The 17,675-nt window shown below is 38.5% G+C and overlaps 1 protein-coding gene across 6 annotated transcripts in view; it reads left to right on the plus strand.

Moving 5' to 3' along the window:
* The window catches only part of PPP2R2C (protein phosphatase 2 regulatory subunit Bgamma), a 399,818-nt gene that overhangs the window by 286,720 nt on the left and 95,423 nt on the right, over positions 1 to 17,675 (plus strand). For all 6 annotated transcript variants that reach the window (XM_072620180.1, XM_072620183.1, XM_072620181.1 and 3 more), the window contains one exon: positions 10,999 to 11,096. In XM_072620180.1, coding sequence (XP_072476281.1) covers positions 10,999 to 11,096 — 98 coding nt within the window. The remainder of the gene's footprint in view (positions 1 to 10,998; positions 11,097 to 17,675) is intronic.

Here is a 17,675-nt window from a genome sequence, read left to right on the forward strand (position 1 = left end):
CTAAGGAACTTCACATTTTCCGAAAGGCTTTCCTCATAACAATCCTATAATATAGGTAATTCAAATATTCTCATTTTGTGGATGAAATAAGGTTCAGGGAGTGAAGTAATTTTATATATGCATAGCTAGGAGGTGTCAGAACTATAATTCAAACCCAGGTCTTCTGGCTTCTTGTCCCCTTCCCCTAGATGTTTTTATGTTAAAGATTTGTTAGAGTAGACTTTCAAAAACCACAGAATTGATCAGGTGTTAACTTTTGAGTTGTTAACCCTAATGTGTGTGTGTCTGTGTGTGTGTGTGTGTGTGTGTGTGTGTGTGTTTTATGTCCTTACTCATATTCAACAACAGATTAATTTAAACATTTGTCCGTTGGTTCAGGAGAAATCCAAACACCGGGAAATGTGCCTTCCCCAGACCCTCCCTTGCCTTGCCAAAGGGTGAATGCTTTAATGGCCAGGGCCAGTCAGAAGAAGGAGCCATACACTGGACAATGTTTTCCCACCTCCTGGTGTTTGGATTCTTCTGCAAGCTTTCTGCTGAACCCCTGCAGCTAATGCTGAGAGCCTCTAGCATAGCTGTGACCCAGACATGCACGCTAAAGCCAGGGTTTGGAACCAGACACACTGACATTTGTTCTGTTTTGGTTTGAACCTGACTCATAACCTGTGCTGTTAGTAGATGTCCTTTATATTCACTTCCATGGTGGACAGACAAAAGGAGTAGAAAGAGGCCGAATGTGACTGCCAGTGTCTTACTAAGTGGCCTTTGTCAGGTTCTATGACCATTTTTGGTTTGTTTTCTCATATGTAAAATGAAGATTAGATTTTTTATTAGATTATAGACCCTACCCACTTTTGAGGGTCATTGTAAGGATCAAATGAGATAATGTATTTTAAACAGTCAACAAACATTTAATGCTCCCAGTACTTCTTAAATTATTATGATATATGAATTCAAGTTACTGTTATTTCCATTCTTTCATTCCTTTATTCACTCTTTTAGAGTCCACAGTTAAGAGTCTATTATGTGCCAGGCACTGTGCTGAATATTAGGGATACAAAGAAATATAAGAATCTATAAAAATACAAGTCATTCCCCAATTGATAAATGGTCAACAAATGTAAACAGGACGTTTTCAGACGAAGAAATTAAAACTGTCTATAGTCATATGAAAAAGTGATCTAAAGCACTATTGATAAGAGAAATGCAAATTAAAACAACTCCGAGATACCACAAGGCACCTGCCAGATTGGCTAACATGACAAAACAGTAAAATGATAAATGTTGGAGAAAATGTGAGAAAATTGGGACACTAGTACTTTGTTGGAGGAGTTGTAAAGTGATCCAATCATTTTGGAGAGTAATTTAGAACTCAGCCCAAAGGGCTCTAAAACTGCATACCCTTTAATCCAACAATACCTGGAGTCTATATCCCAAAAAGATCATGAAAAAGGAAAGATGACTCACATGTACAAAAATATTTATAGTAGATATTTTTGTGGTGGCCAAGAATTGTAAACTGAGGGGATGCCCATCAATTGGGGAATGGCTGAAGAAGTTGTGGTATGTGAATGTAATGGAGTATTTTTGTTCCATAAGAAATGGTGAACAGGCAGATTTCAGAGAAACCTGGAAAGATTTGCATGAACCGATGCTGAGTAAAGTGAGCAGAACCAGGAGAACATTGTACACAGTAACAGCAATATTGTGCTATGACCAACTTTGTTAGACAATTCCAAAAGATTCTTGATGGAAAATGCTGTCTACATCCAGAGAAAGAACTGTTGAGTCTGAATGCAGATTGTTGTTTTTTTGTGGTTTTTCTCTTTTGTTCTGATTCTTCTATGACAACATGACTAATATTAAACATATGATCGTACATGTATAGCCTATATCAGATTTCATGCAGTCTTGGGGAAGGGGGAGTGGAAGGAAAGGGGAAAAATTTAGAACTCAAAATCTTATAAAGATGAATACTAAAAACTAAAAATTAATTGAAGGAAAAAAACAAAGAAAGGTAAAAACAATCCATGGCCTCAAGGAACACTCATAATCCAATTCAGATACTATTTATTAAATGCTTAGAATATAAATTCCTTCTGGCTTGGCAGTTGGAGAATCACAGGATTATAAATCTAGAATTAGAAAAGATAATTCCCCCCACCCTCCCAACACCACCTGCTTCAGTCCTCTCATTTTAAAAATGAAGAAATTGAGACCCTAGAAAGCTAAGTGACTTACCCAAGATCATGCAGGTAGCAGACACCATAGAATATTTGTGCTGGGCCTTGAAGGATGGGTAGGATTTCAAAAGTGGTGTCATTTGGTCAGCTATTCAACGATAAGGGAAAGGGATAAAGCTGGGGAAAGGTAGGCAATGTTTGGATAATAGCCTCTAAATCCAGTTTGGCTAGAGTAGGTATTTGGAAAAGTACCATGAAATAAATCTGAAACAGTAGATTGGAACCAGAGCTTTAAATGCCAGGCCTAAGGACTTTAGGTCCCTTTGGTAGACAATGACATATCATCAAAGAGCTTTACTATAATTCCTGTATTTGATCATAACTTAAAAGTAAATGAGGGTGACTTGATCAGAATTGTACACTCAGAATAGTCTAGAAGTAAAGTTTGGAACACAATATAAAGGTAATCTAGGTCAATCCCTTCATTTTACATGGGAAGAAATTAATCTGGCATTCTCTGGGCTTTCTTGCTGTAGTAAGAAGTGTTGGAAGGAGTGGGAATGGGGAGGAGGAAAGAGAGTTTTCCCTGTCCATTGATGCTGTTAAATCCACGGAGGAAAGATGACCCGACTGTCTTCAGTTGACTTACTGTTAGAAATATCTGAAGGTTAATAACATTTCCAGAGCCCAAAAGGCGAAACTTTTGAGAGGCTACATTATTTATGCTTAAGGACTGTTTGGGGGCCAGCCCTATGGTAATTAATAATAATGATAATAGCTAGCATTTACATAGCGTTTTAAAGTTTGCAAACCACTTTACAAACATCGTATTTTAACCATTTTAACAACCCTGGGAGATAGTTGCTACTATTATCCCTATTTTACACTAGAAGAAACTGAGGCAGAGGTGAAGTGACTTGCGCAGAGTCATTCAGCTAATAAATATCTGAGAGCAAATTTGATCTCAGGTGTTCCAGACCTTATCTTCTTTTCCACCCAGTGCCTCTAGTAAAAACTCATCAGCAGAAAGGAGAGCTGTTTGTTCTGACTGTGATAAATGTCAGAATTTGTAAGACAGCTTCCTTCCTATGTGTATTTTAATGCATGTGAACTGTGTGACCCTGGACAGGTCATTCAACCATTTAGTACTCCTAGCAACTCTTTAAGACAAAATTATAAATTGCAGAGTAGCTGGGTGCCCATCTATATTAAAGGAGGGAATTTCCTAACTGAGACTTTACTAAACTACTAAAATTTCACTAAAACTTCACTAAGTTACTAAAATGTAGGCACAATCAAACAAAAATCTTATTCAAGAAAATGATTGGTTATGGAGGATTTGGACCCAATTTCCAGTGCTTTGGTTTTTATTGTTTTTTTTTCCTTGTAATAGGCCACTTTTGAAATGATAAATTCTCACTCTAGTTTGCCAAAGAGTATTCAAGTGGAGGCAGCATGGAGTGGTAGAAAGGACTACCAGTCAGAAGACATATCATCATTAGCCTCATCTTCTAATCTATAAAATGGAAGTAAAAATGACTACTTTTTGGAGTTGCCATAAGGACCAAATGAGATATCTAACCATAAAATACTCAACAAATGTTACTTATCATTAGTTAGTGACTCACTGCAGATCTTGATGCAAAAGGTTCAATGACCACTTGCTGGATATGGTAGAGTTATGTTTCTTATTCACATATGGGCTGGACTTAATGTTCTTTGAAGTCCTTTCCAATTCTGAGATTCTGTGATTATTTTTCTTATCATTATTATTAATGTCCTAAAAGGGGGGGTGCGCAGTTTTCTCAAGTGCCTAACTCTTTCACACCTGGTGAAATTTCAATTCTCTGACCCCTTTATGTCTCCACTGAATGTGGCCTAATTATTCTTTCTCCTGGCTACCACACTGCTTGCATTTCTAGAGCAGGAGACTCAACCTTCACTGAAGAGGGCCCCTTAGGGGATCGCTAGAGAAGTCCATATGATTGATGATTACATAGCAAGGCTCCATCTTACAGCAGTCCTTTTCTTTATGAATCTCTTAGCTTTGGATCCTTGCCCTTCCTCATCCCTCCTTCAACTTTTTGTTGTTATCTGAAAAAAAATCTTTATCTTCATTTTCATCCTTGAATCCTACTTTTTTTTTTGATAGCCTTTCGAGAAAGTTCAGTGCCTAATAAAATCTCTAGCAGATTGACTTCCTCTATAAGTAACAATGAATCTATATCTATACATTTATTAGTGTCTAAAGTAACATCCAAATCAGCATATCAGTGGTTCTTCACACCAGACATTCCTTCTCTCACCTTTTGCACCATCGTTTGCCCAGGTCCACAGAGTCCACTCTCTCTTCACCTCCATCTTCTGCAAAGCCCAAGAGCCACCTTCTACAAGTGGTCTTTGCTAATTGCTCTTAATGGTTAGCACTTTCTCCCTCTGGAAGTAACTTTATCAGTGCTTTGTGTTTACTTATTTACATAAGTATTGCATTATTCAAAATAGAATGTTAAGCTTCTTGAGGGCAGAGCCCTCACTTTCTTTCCTCCATACCAAGCACAATGCTTTGCACATAGAAGGTGTTAACACTTTACATTTTTCAGGATTTTATAAATATCTCATTTTATTCTCAAAAAATAAAAAACCAAAACCAAAACACTGGGGATAAGATTAGTTACTCTTATGCTTATTTGACTGCTGCCATCAGTACGGTAGTTGACCTTGATACCGTGTTCATCCTCGTTGACAGCATTTGTCAACATGGCTGAAAACATCATGCTAAAAAAAAAAAAAAGCATGGGAACAAGCACACAGCTCTGTTTCACTCCATTGGTGACTGGGAAGGCACGAGAGCATTGTCCATTATCCAGAAACTGGGCAAGCATGCCATCATGAAATTGATGTACAATATTGATGAACTTCTCCAGGCAACCAAATTTTGACGTAATTTTCCATAAGCCCTCATGACTAACAGTGTCAAAGGCAGGCGATCACATGGTGGCCAGAACAAACAATACAAGGACATTCTCAAGGTCTCTCTCAAGAACGTTGGATTTGACTGCGCAGCATGGGAGACACTGGCACAGAACTGCTCAGCATGGCGTGCCCACATCAGAAAGGGTGCTGTGCTCTTTGAGCAAAGCAGAATTGAGACAGCACAAAGTAAATGCAGGATGCTCAAATTTGGGATATCCACCCCCAAAATTCATATGGACTATCTGTGCCCAACCTATGGTAGAGCATTCCGAGCTCATATTGGTCTGATCAGCCATAGTCGGACACACTGAATTTTCACTTTATCATGGTGATGTCATTTTGGTCCTCTTCAAAAACAAAGGACAATAACCAACTAACCAACCATTTGACTGCTGAGGAAACTGAGACAAACAGGTAAAGTGACTTGCTCAGGGTCACACAACTAGTAAATCTTAGAGGTCAAAGTTGAACTCAGATCTTCCAGAGTTCAGGTAGTATTCTATATACTGTACTACCTAGCTGCTTTCCTTTCTTTCTTTATTTTAAAGAAAATACAAAAAAAAAGCTAAAATACGTTTGATGAATGTGTGTAGCTTGTATGTATATTGTGTGTGTATTTGCTTGAATCTCTATGTACATATATATGTATTTAGTGTATGTGCATATATGTGCAGGTAGTTTTAATATCCAACATTTATATTTTTTATTTCATTTTGTCCTCACACCTATCCCCATTTTACAGATGAATAGTCCAAGAGCAGTTTTGTGACTTGCCTAGGGTCACATAGCTAGTCCATTTCAGTCCGGTCTTCCTGACTCCGCCTTCAGTATCCACCATTCTGTGTCTATATAGTTGTGTGGTTATAATGTACATATGATTACCATCCAGCTAAAATTGCTCTGTCATCGTTTCCATGGAATATTTTCTTTGAAATTCTTTGTCTTTCTTACTTTCTCTGATGTGCTATTTGTATTCACCATTGGATTGAAAGTTCCTAAGGACAGGGACTGTCATTTTTTATCTTTGCATTCCTGTGATTTAGCATAGGAACTTGCAAGTAGTAGTAGATGCTAAATATGTAAATTTTTGTTGAATTAAATTGAATTAAGTAGGCATCTAGAGCACTGGTGGATAGAGCACTGGTTGTGGAGTCAGGGAGACTTGAGTTCAGTTTGGGCCTGTTATTAGCTGCGTGATCCTGGGCAAGTCACTTGGCTTCAATTTGCCTCAGTTTCCTCTTCTGTAAAATGAGGATAATAGCACCTAACTCCTAAAATTGTAGCAAAGATCCAATGAGATATTTGTAAAACACTTCACAAACTTTAAAGCATATAAACTCAGTTATTATTATTCTCATTAATGTTGTTCTTACCATTATTATGCATATTTGTGTGTAATCCTTGAATGTTAGAGCTGGACAGGATCCAGAACATGTGTTAGAACATGTGTTCTAACCTCCTCAGTGTATAAATGAGGAAGCTGTAGATCAGAGAAGAGAAGAGAACCCAGTTAAATAGTGAGTCAGTGGCAGATTATGGAATTGTATAGCAATAAAAAACTTTTCTATAAAATGAACATCTTTGATTTAGTACTGTAATCTTCTGCGGTGGAAAGATAATTGGATTTGGACCAGAGGGCCTGAATTTAAAAGCTACACTTATTACTGTGTAACCTGGAAAGTCACTGAAGCTCACTGGGCCTTAGTTTTCTCATCTGTACAATGAGGGGTTTAGACTAGATGACTTCTAAAGATTTCTCCCAACTCTTTATCTATGACATTACAGCTCTGTGGACAGGGACCTTTCTGACTTCCTGCTCTGAGCGAAGTATGAGTGTTGTTACTATCCACATTCAAAGGTGTTACTGTTGGTGGTGTTTGTGATCTGTGTGTCTGTGTCTGAAAAAGACAGATGGATGACTAATGGCCTTTCCACACCAAATTACCTGGAGACCATGAGGAAAACTGATAGGCATGGACAGGGAACCTAGAGACTAGAAATATAATTTTCATCAGTTCTGAGTTAAAGGGTGATTGACCAGGACTGACTGTCTCTCCTCCTTATGTGTTTGGTTCCATGATAATGACTTAAGGCACCGTGTCATATTTATGCCTGGGATAAGCCTCTTATCTCTGGCATTTTTCCTGTTCTTTTTGGTTGCTATTTGTAATTGAGTATCTTCTAATAAAACAATTAAGGACATTTAGATGTGGAAGGGGCCTTAGAGATCACAGCATCTTAGAGCTGGAATTGATTACAGAGGCTGTGGAGTCTAAACTTTCCATGACAGGTGATCCCTCTGCAACACTCCTGACCAATGGTCAGTCTAGGAAGAAGAAAGAGCCCACTGGCTCCTAAAGCTGATGAATTCATTTTGTACGGCTCTAATTTGCAGGATATCATAGGATATTGAAGGATAATTTTCCCTGTCTGGAGCCTAAACTGTCATGGCTTCTCTGAAAATTCTACCCATTGTTCCTAGTTCTGCCTTCTCAGAACCAAGCTAGCTTCTAATTATCTAGTCCAGTCTCTCATTTTTAAGAAGAAGAAGCTGAGGTATAGGGAGGGAAAATGACTTATGAAAGATTTCAAAGCTATTAGATGATGGAGCCATGAATGAATCCCAGAAATAGACAATCAGGTCTCCTAACCACCTCCTGTGCTTATTTTTTCTTATTGCTGTTCAGTGGTTTCAGTCATGATGCCATATGGGGTTTTCTTGGCAAAGATAATAGAGTGGTTTGCCTTTCCTTCTCCAGATTATTTTACAGACAAGGAAACTGAGGCAAACAGGGTTAAGTGACTTGCCCAGGGTCACATAGTGGATTTGAACTCAGGAAGAGGAGTCTTTCTGACTCCAGGCCCAGCATTCTATGCACTATGGCTCCATCTAACTGCCCTATGCTCATTCTACCACTTCCCAGAATAAGAGACTGCAGGAGTCTAGTACAACCCATACCTGTGGCATTAATTGCATCTATACAAGAAGGCTAGGTGGTGCAGTAGACCTGGAATCAGTAAGACCTGAGTTCAAATGCTACCATAGACACTTATTAGCTGTGTAACCTTGGACAAGTCACTTAAAAACAATCAACTCTGCCTCACTTTCCTTAACTGTAAAATGAGGGTAATAGCAGTACAACTCTCTCCTGGAGTTCTTGTGAGGATATTTATAACGCTCATTGTAAGCTAAAAACAAAAACAAAAACAACATCCCCAGCAAGTGGTCATCTGGTACCCGATTGAACAACTTCTGTGGATGGAATTCTCAGTGTTCTCCAGAGGCATACCAGTTTCTTTTTGTGATGGGTTTGATTGTAGGAGTTCTGTATGTTAAGGGAAATACAATTCCTTGCACTGAGCCCCCTCCATTCCATGCCCCAATTGCTCCTACTTCTGGTATCTGGACTAAGCATAATGTAGAATTCATCCCCTTTCTGGCCGGCAGCCTGGCAGTATGATTATCAAGCCCAGTTAAAACTACTCTTTGGGACTGGTCATTTGGCCAGTTCTGAATGTTTCTAAATGTCCTATGTTGTAGCCAGCTTCTCCCCACTTTGTCCTCAAGATCTGCACAGGAAGTCAAATGTTTGACTGCCGTCCAGGCAGACTAGATCCAGAGCCCTGGCTTTGGAAAAAAGGATCATCTTGCCCCTCTGATCTTTAGGTTCCTCACATGCAAAGGAGGGAGGAGGGAATGACACTATTCTTGTGACCTCCTTCCCTCACAGAACTGCAGTGAGGAAAGCTTTTTGTAGCTGGTGAAAGCCCTAGAAAAATGGGCACTTTTATTATTAGGGGCAAACTGTGGCCTTGTTCAGGGCTAAGCATTTGCACAGGCCCATAGACTCACACACAGCCTTGTGAGAAAAGGGAGGGAGAAAGAAAACAGAATGGAGACCTCGAATGTACCATGTAACCATTTTTTTTTTTTTGATAAATAGTATTTCATTTTTTTCCAATTACATGTAAAGAGAGTTTTCAACATTCCTTTTTCATAAGATTTTGAGTTTCAAATTTTTTCTCCCTCCTTCCCTCCCCCTTCCCTTCCCAACACTGCATGCAATCTGATCTAGGTTATATATGTGCAATCATTGAAACACATTTCCATATTAATCATATTGTACTGAATGTTGGTCTGTGCCTAGTTTCTGCCAAAATACTTTCCAGTTTTTCCAAAAGTTTTTGTCAAATACTGAGTTTTTATCCAGAGACTGGAGGCTGGATTTATCAAAGAGTAAATTAGCGCAATCATTGACTACTGTGTCTTATGTACCTAACCTATTTCACTGATTCTCAACTCTATTTCTTAGCCAGTACCAAATAGAAAGTTATGTTGTGAAACAGAACAAAAGGGAAAAGTCACAAAAAAGTGAAAATAATATGCTTTGATCTGCATTCAGACTCTAGAAATGGATAGCATTTTCCATCCCGAGTCTTTTGTAATTGTCTTGAATCAATATATTGCTAAGAAGAGCTAAGTCTGTCAAAGCTGGTCATCATGAAATATTGTTGTTACCGTGTGTAATATTCTCCTCATTGTGCTCACTTCACTCAGCATCTGTTCATGTAAGTCTTTCCAGGTTTTTCTGAAATCTTCCTGCTCATCATTTCTTATAACACATAGTATTCCATTACATTCATATACCACAATCTGTTCAGCCATTCCCCAGCTGACTGGTATCCCCTCAATTTACAATTCTTGGCCACCACAAAAAGATCTACTACAAATATTTTTGTACATGTGGGTCCTTTTCTCTTTTTTATGATCTCTTTGGAATATAGACCTACTAGTGGTATTGCTGGATCAAAGGATATGCACAATTTTATAACCCTTTGGGCATAGTTCCAAATTACTCTCCAGAATGGTTGGATCAGTTCACAGCTCTTCCAACAATGTATTAGTATTCCAATTTTCCCACATCTTCTCCAACATTTATCATTTTCCTTTTCTGTCACATTAGCCAATCTGATAGGTGTGATGTGATACCTTAAAGTTGTTTTAATTTGCATTTCTCTAATCAATAGTGCTTTAGAGCATTTTTTCATATGACTATAGATAGCTTTAATTTCTTCATCTGAAAACTGCCTGTTCATATCCTTTGACCATTTATCAATTAGGGAATGATTTATATTCTTATGTATTGAGAAATGAGGCCTTTATCAGAAATGCTTTCTGTAAAAATTGTTTCCTACCTTTCTGTTTTCTTTCTAATGTTGGTTATATTAGTTTTGCTTGTGCAAAACCTTTTTAATTTAATGCAATCAGAATTATCCATTTTGCATTTCATTGTGTTTTCTGTCTCTTGTTTGGCATAAATTCTTCCCTTCTCCATAAATCTGACAGGTAAACTGTTCCTTGCTCTCCTAATTTGCTTATTATCTCAACCTTTATGTCTAAATCGTATGCCCATTTTGACCTTCTCTCGGTATTTGGTGTGAGATGTTGGTCTATACCTAGTTTTCTCAGCAATTTTTGTCAAATACTGAGTTCTTACACTAGAGACTAGAGTCCTTGGTTTATCAAAGAGTAGATGACTATAGTCATTGACTACTGTGTCTTGAGTAGCTCACCTGTTCCATTGATCCACTACCATCTGCCATCTTGTCCATACCAAATAGTTTTGATGATTGCCGTTTTAGAATGTGGTTTTAGATCTGGTGTGACTCGGCCACCTTCCTTTGCATTTTTTCCCATTAATTCCCTTGATATTTTTGACTTTTTGTTCTTCCAGATGAATTTCATAATTATTTTTTCTAGCTCTGTAAAATAATTTTTTGGGTCATTTGACACGTCACCATTTTTAATGAAGAAATTTCTTGTTTGTTTTTCTATCCACAGCTGATATTATTTCTACAGTTGAGTTCAACCATACGGGAGAACTGCTGGCTACTGGGGACAAGGGGGGCCGGGTTGTCATATTCCAAAGGGAACCAGAGGTATGTAGCTTGGGGCCTGATCAAGTATTTGGGAATTTTGACTGGGGTGGGAGGGGGGAGTTCATTGAGGAGGTATATAGTCTAATTCTTCTTCTCATGCAGAGGGGTGCTTGAGATTCTGTAGAACATTCATTTCCTAAAGCCTTCTTTCTATCCCACTTATGACTTGGTCAAGTTTCTTCCTCTTTCTCTGCCACAATTTTTCTAACTCTCAATCAAGGATACTAATACCTATCCTTCCCTACTTTTTTGGTGAGGCAAGATTGGAATAACAGAGTCAGAAGCCCTGGAATCAAATTCTGGTTCAGCCAGAACGGACCTTAGTTTGTTTTTTTTTTAAACCTCAGAAATAAGGATAATAGTACCTGCTCCTCACTATGTCACTGGGATGTTAGTAGGATAAAATAAAAACAAAGTGAAAAAAATAATGAAAATTGGTAAACTGAAGGATTGAGAATGGAGCTTGGCGTATGTTTCCCTGTCTATTGTGGGATTGATACATCTGGGTCCCCAAACATGTCCTTAGGGTGAAGAAACAGAGTCTTTGTGCCATCACTGTTAATGTAAATCAAGTCAAGGTTATTTCTGAAAGTCCATGACAGAATCAGTCTTTACCGGAACACTGACCCCTTGGGAATGGTTCCAAGTACTACCACAAGACACATGATGCCCGAGGAAGGCATTCTTCCCTAGCACCTTCCTTTTTTTTTTTTAAAGTTACCAAGAAAGGAATTAGGAACTGGTTCTGTGATTTTACTGATTAAACTCGCTCTCCAAATGCAAGTCAGCACCTTCTCTGAAACTTAATGTCTTAAGAGAGTTAGCTGAGGTGGGTGAGGACTGAAAAATTAACTTGGCTTCCCCAGGGTCACACAGCCAGTGTGTGGCTACATCAGAGGAGTTTCTCCTTTGGAAACTCAGATGATAAGTGCTTTTTTCATGCTCTGGAGTCTTACCAGGGTCTGTCTTTGCTTCTGTAGGCAAACATAATTTTTTTAAAGGCACTCAAATGGGCCAGCTTAGTTAAAGCCACTGGTACCAAGCCCTTCCTCCTGCTTACACATCCCAGATTACACCTTTTCACACTGCTCTGCACAACAGCAGTGTACTATAACCTAACTAAAAATAGCCCCTCTGATCTCTACCACTCCAGTGCTGAATCAGTCACTTGGCATAAATGATAGTTGGAGCTTTCCTGCACCCACACACAGTGGTGCTGACTGCTTTCCCTGATGTGGCAGTCATAATTTTCTTCTCTGCCTGTTAAAATCTTCCCTTCCTTTAAGACCCATCTCTGATGCCACCTGTTCATGAAGCCTTCAATGACACCCTCTGGCAAACATGATTTTTTCCTCTCCATATTTCCTACAGCACTTCATCTAGACTAGAAATTCCTAAACTTATTTGGCTTACCCCCCCAAAATTAAAAAAAATTACTCAGCCCTCCCACCCCCGGAGAAGTCAGTTTTCTTTAACCCTTTAACTGCTTCTTTTTGAGATTTATATCATTTCAAAAGAATATAAAATTTTTTTTTAAATGATACATCTTAAATTTAATAATTTATTATACATTTGTGGGTTTTTCCTGCATTGACATTTTGATGTGTCATATATCTGTCTAGTATCATTTTATAAACAAGTCATCACATGCATATATTCCTGCCAATGCATGCTGGACTTCCTGACAATGCCCTGTATGCTCGCCTGCCAACACTTGCTTGTTAAGACCTGTTGACGGACTTGACCAGTGATTGGTTATAACTTGTATTCTATGTATTTATTTGGAAAATAATGTAATCACTACAACTTCAACTCTGTTACACAAGAGATGAAACATGTATGAATGATTTTTCAAAATTTTCTTCTCTTCTTTCCTTGTGCTTCCACCAATCCCTTGTTTTTATTCAGTGCCTCCCCCAAATATACCCAAGGCTGCTATCACCCCCTGGATTGTTCCAGTGGCCCCCAGGGGGTGGTATCATCCACTTTGGGAACATGTGACTAGACATCTCCTTTGTCCTTATAATGTTTTGCATTGGATCATACTTATTTGTAAATGTGGCCTATTTCTATTCCTCAAATTGTATCACAACTCCTTGATGACAGAGACTGTGCAGTTTTATGCCAGTGTCAAGCATAATGGCTGGTGCATGAAAAATATTGTTGAATAGTTACCCAAATGAATATTCAGCCTATGGACCTAGTATCAACCTAGGGCTGTTTTTAACTTCAACCCTTTTAAAATAGCAACCAAGGAGAATACTGCTGCCCACATGCTCAGTATTTCAGTAGACTCTCGTTTGAAAATATCAGATGGCTGATTCATATTCTTCAATATATGGTAAATATTTAGGCCCCTCCCCCCTGCCTCAAGGTCTGTGCAATATTATTTCTCCTTTGTATGCAAGGAAATCACCAGGCATCTTCTACTCCTTACCTCAGTTCCTTTAGATAGGACCTTTGGGGTTCCTAGGAGAGCCTTTTTAATACTTGTGTTGAAGCCTTCCAATCAGTGACATATGGCATGAGCACTGGACTTAGAGTCACAGGACCCGGGTTCTAATCCCACCTGTACTACTTACCATATGATTTTGAGTAAGTCACTTTACCTCATTAGGCCTCAATTTTTTCATCTATAAAATGAGAAAGTCAATCTTGATGATGTTTAAGATCCCCTTAAGCTCAGAATTCTGGGATTTCCATGAAATGGGACAACTTTAATATGTTTACCTACTTGCAGACCTGGTCAAGAGGAAAAAAAAAACAAACTTGTTTTAGGACTTAAATATGCTTTTCTTAATTTTGTGGGGGGAGGTTCTTAAAATTCAGATTCCACCCCTGACACTTCTTAACTATGTGACCCCAGTGCCTCAGACAATTCCCTAGGATGTATTGACTAAGTCATATATGGATGCATTCTGCATCAGTGGTTGGAAAATCACAGATCTTCCATATATTTGCAAATATATCTTTCTACACATCTATGAATATTCATATGTACCTAAAGGTAGCTAGTTAATGAGTCTAGCCAACAATCATTTATTAAATGCCTACTGTGTGCCAAGCACTGTGCTGGTCACTAGGAATGACAAAGAAGGTAAACACAGTGTCTGTTTGCAAAGAGTTCACAATCTAATCATGGCACAAAACATGCAAACAATTATGTACAGGAAAGATATTCAGGATAAATTGGAAGTAATCTCAGAGGTAAAGAATAAAAGATGACTAAAAAAAGAATCAAAGGATATTAAAACTGGAAGGTACTTCAGAGATCAGCTACTCCCGACCCTTCTTTTTACAGATGAGGAAACTGAAGCCTGGAATTTTGAAGTGATTTAGCCAAGGTCACACATGTAGTTGTAAGGGGGAGAACAAAAATTTGAACACAAGTTTTTATTTTTTTTTTTTAATTTTTTTTTGACTTTTGAATTTTTTAAAATTTTTTATTATTATTTTTTGATGTTTTACAATCACTGCCATAAAATTAAGATTTTATTTCCCCCACACCTACCCCCCACTACCCCCCTCCCTCCCCACGACAGCATACAATTCTGTATAGGTTCTACATATACTTTCCTACTGAGTACATTTTCACTATAGTCATGCTATGTAGTCGAACTAAAATAAATGGAAGAAATCATATAACAAATCAAAACATGATACACAAAAACACACACCACACAAACATGATCTGCTACATTCTGTGAATGACTTCCATATTTCTTTCTCTGAGTGTGGAAGGCGTTTTGCCTTAGAAAACCACCACTGGGATTTTTTTTTTTAAATAAGTTCCTGCGTTATTACGAAATTCCAAGTGTACCAGAAAAAACTCTCGCACACTGTGGTTGTTGCTGTGCACAAAGTTCTCCTGGTTCTGCTCCTTTCACTCAGCATCAGATCATATAAGTCCTTCCAGGCCTCTCTGAAGTCTTCTTGTTCATCATTTCTTATGGCACAATAGTACCCCATTACATTCATGTACCATAATTTATTCAGCCATTCCCCAATTGATAGGCATCCCCTTGACTTCCAGTTTTTGGCAACTACAAAGAGTGCTGTTATAAATATTTTTGTACATGTGGGACCCTTTCCCATTTTTATGATCTCTTGGGGATACAGTCCTAGTAGCGATATTGCTGGGTCAAAGGGTGTGCACATTTTTGTAGCCCTTTGGGCATAGTTCCAAATTGCTCTCCAGAATGGTTGGATGAGCTCCCAGCTCCACCAACAATGAATTAGTTGAACACAAGTTTTTAAACTCTAAATCCTGTGCTTTTCCCACAGTGGATAGAGTGCTGGGCCTGAAGTCATTATCTATGAATACACATATGTATTTGTATATATGTGTATAATACATATGTGTACATGTATGTACATGTATAACATCAGGAAGATATTATCTTCCTGAGTTCAAATCTAGCTTCAGACACATCCTAGCTGTGTGGCCCTGGGCAAGTCACTTAACCCTCTTTGCCTCACTTTTCTCATCTGTGAAAAGAGTCAGGTATGACTGAAAATAAAAGTTTAGAAACAATCATTTTTTAAAATATTAGTGTCTTTTTAACTCAAGCTCATTTAAATGAATGCATTTGATTAAATAAACCTCACTGATCTGATAACTGCTTGGATGCCTGTAGGCATGTCATTTCCCTTCCCTTGGGCTTTGGCTTCATCTGCTATATAAGAGAGATGTTGGATGAAATGACCTTAAATCCCTTCCAGTTCTGATCTTCTATATTCTAAGATTCCTTCTACCTTTAATATGCATTGGATCCATCCTGTTTGCATTCTAATTTTAGCTCTTCTGGGGCAGCTCTTCTATGTCAGTTTACAGACAGGATGGCTTCTGCATCTACCTGAGAACATACATGGATTGCATTTTTTAAAGGAGAGTTATTTGTCAGTGAGGATAATGATAATTTTGCTCTTTTCCAGTCATTGTGACTGCTTGTCAGCCAAGTAAGACAGGCTAGGACACAGATGATATTTGATATGACACTGGAACATCTCTGTAACAGTATTTACCATAGAGTCAATTATGCATGCTGCATTCAGGGAGAAAACAAAATGAGACAGGACCCCCTTAGCCCTCATCCTGGGAATTTGGATCCTCAAGTCTAAAAGGACCTCACTCTCCATATGTACTTTCACTGTTATGATGAAGTTTCATGTACAGTGAGAAATAGATGAGGCAAAATAATTGGTAGGACCTTTTCCCTGTATCTTTGCAAATCTAGAAAATGGAATCTAGAATTGATCTTAAACATCACCAAGTCTAACCCCCTTATTTTTCAGAGAAAACTCATAAAGGTTAAGAGAGTAACCAAAAGTCACACACATCTCTGGAGTGAGAACTGGAAATCGACTCTCTTCCCCTACCTTTTACCCCAGTGCTCATTCCACTCTGCCACAGGAAGGAAAACCCACTTCAAACTCACTCCATCTCATCTACATACACACTCCTGAGGCTACTCAATTGATTTAGTGATTTTTTGAAATCGCTGTTTTTGAACTCATGAAAAAAATAAATTGTTTTTTCATCCAAGAATTTAGTCGATCAATACACTTGGGGTAACTCCCATGGACTAATTTACAGATAGGACAGTTTCCACATATGCCTTCAAACTTTCATGAAAGAACTTCCTATCCTAGCCATTAGATCCTTTGAGGTTCTATGCCAGTTTAAAATCTGCCATGGAAATTTGTTCAATAAAATTTTGCTTTGTTTTGAAGTTCTTCAAATTTTGGCTCTCTCACTTAGTACCATGAGCTTAGGATCAATGTGACCTTGAGTAATCAGTCAGTCAACAGGTATTTACTAAGTAAGTGTCATGCAGTGTGCCAAGCTTTGGGGATGCATTCAGTCAGTAAATAAGCATTACTATATGCCAGATGCTGGACTAAGTACTGGGGATATAGAGAGAAGAATATCTATTCCTTTCCCTCGCAGACATCACATTCACATGGGGAGACTATGTGAGGAACTAGTTATATGTAAGATATATACAGAGTAGACCAATCTAGGAGGGTGATTTTGGAGGGGATGGCATTAGTAGCTGGGGATGTCCAAGGGATCCAAGCTAAGCCTTGAAGGAGGTCAGGAAGGCATAGATGAGGGGGCAGAGCATTCCAGGCATGGGGGATAACAATGCAAAGGGATGGGAAATGGGGTGTTCAAGGAAAGGAAAATAGGCTGTTGTAGATGGATCATGGAATGGGTGAAAGGGAATAAATAAATTGCTAGGAGATGGGATACCTAGGGAGCAGTCAGGTTGTGAACAGCCTTAAATTACAAACGGAGGGTTTTAGGTTTGATCCTAAGGAATAAGAGCTCTTTAATCACAGGAGTGACATGGTCAGAACTATGCTTTGGAAAAATCATTTTTACAGGTGAGCAGAGGGTGGATTGGGGAGTGGAGAGATTTGAGTCAGGGAGAGTATTTAGACATCTGTCGCCATGATCTGAGTGAAAGGTGCTAAAGCCTTGAATTAGGCTTGTGGCTGCATGAGTGGAGAGAAGGTAACACATATGAGAATGGCAAGATGTAGCAAAAGGTCTTGTATGTGAGTGATATGAGA

The sequence above is a fragment of the Notamacropus eugenii genome, chromosome 6, assembly GCF_028372415.1.
Source record: "Notamacropus eugenii isolate mMacEug1 chromosome 6, mMacEug1.pri_v2, whole genome shotgun sequence".
In the NCBI taxonomy this organism is placed as follows: domain Eukaryota; kingdom Metazoa; phylum Chordata; class Mammalia; order Diprotodontia; family Macropodidae; genus Notamacropus; species Notamacropus eugenii.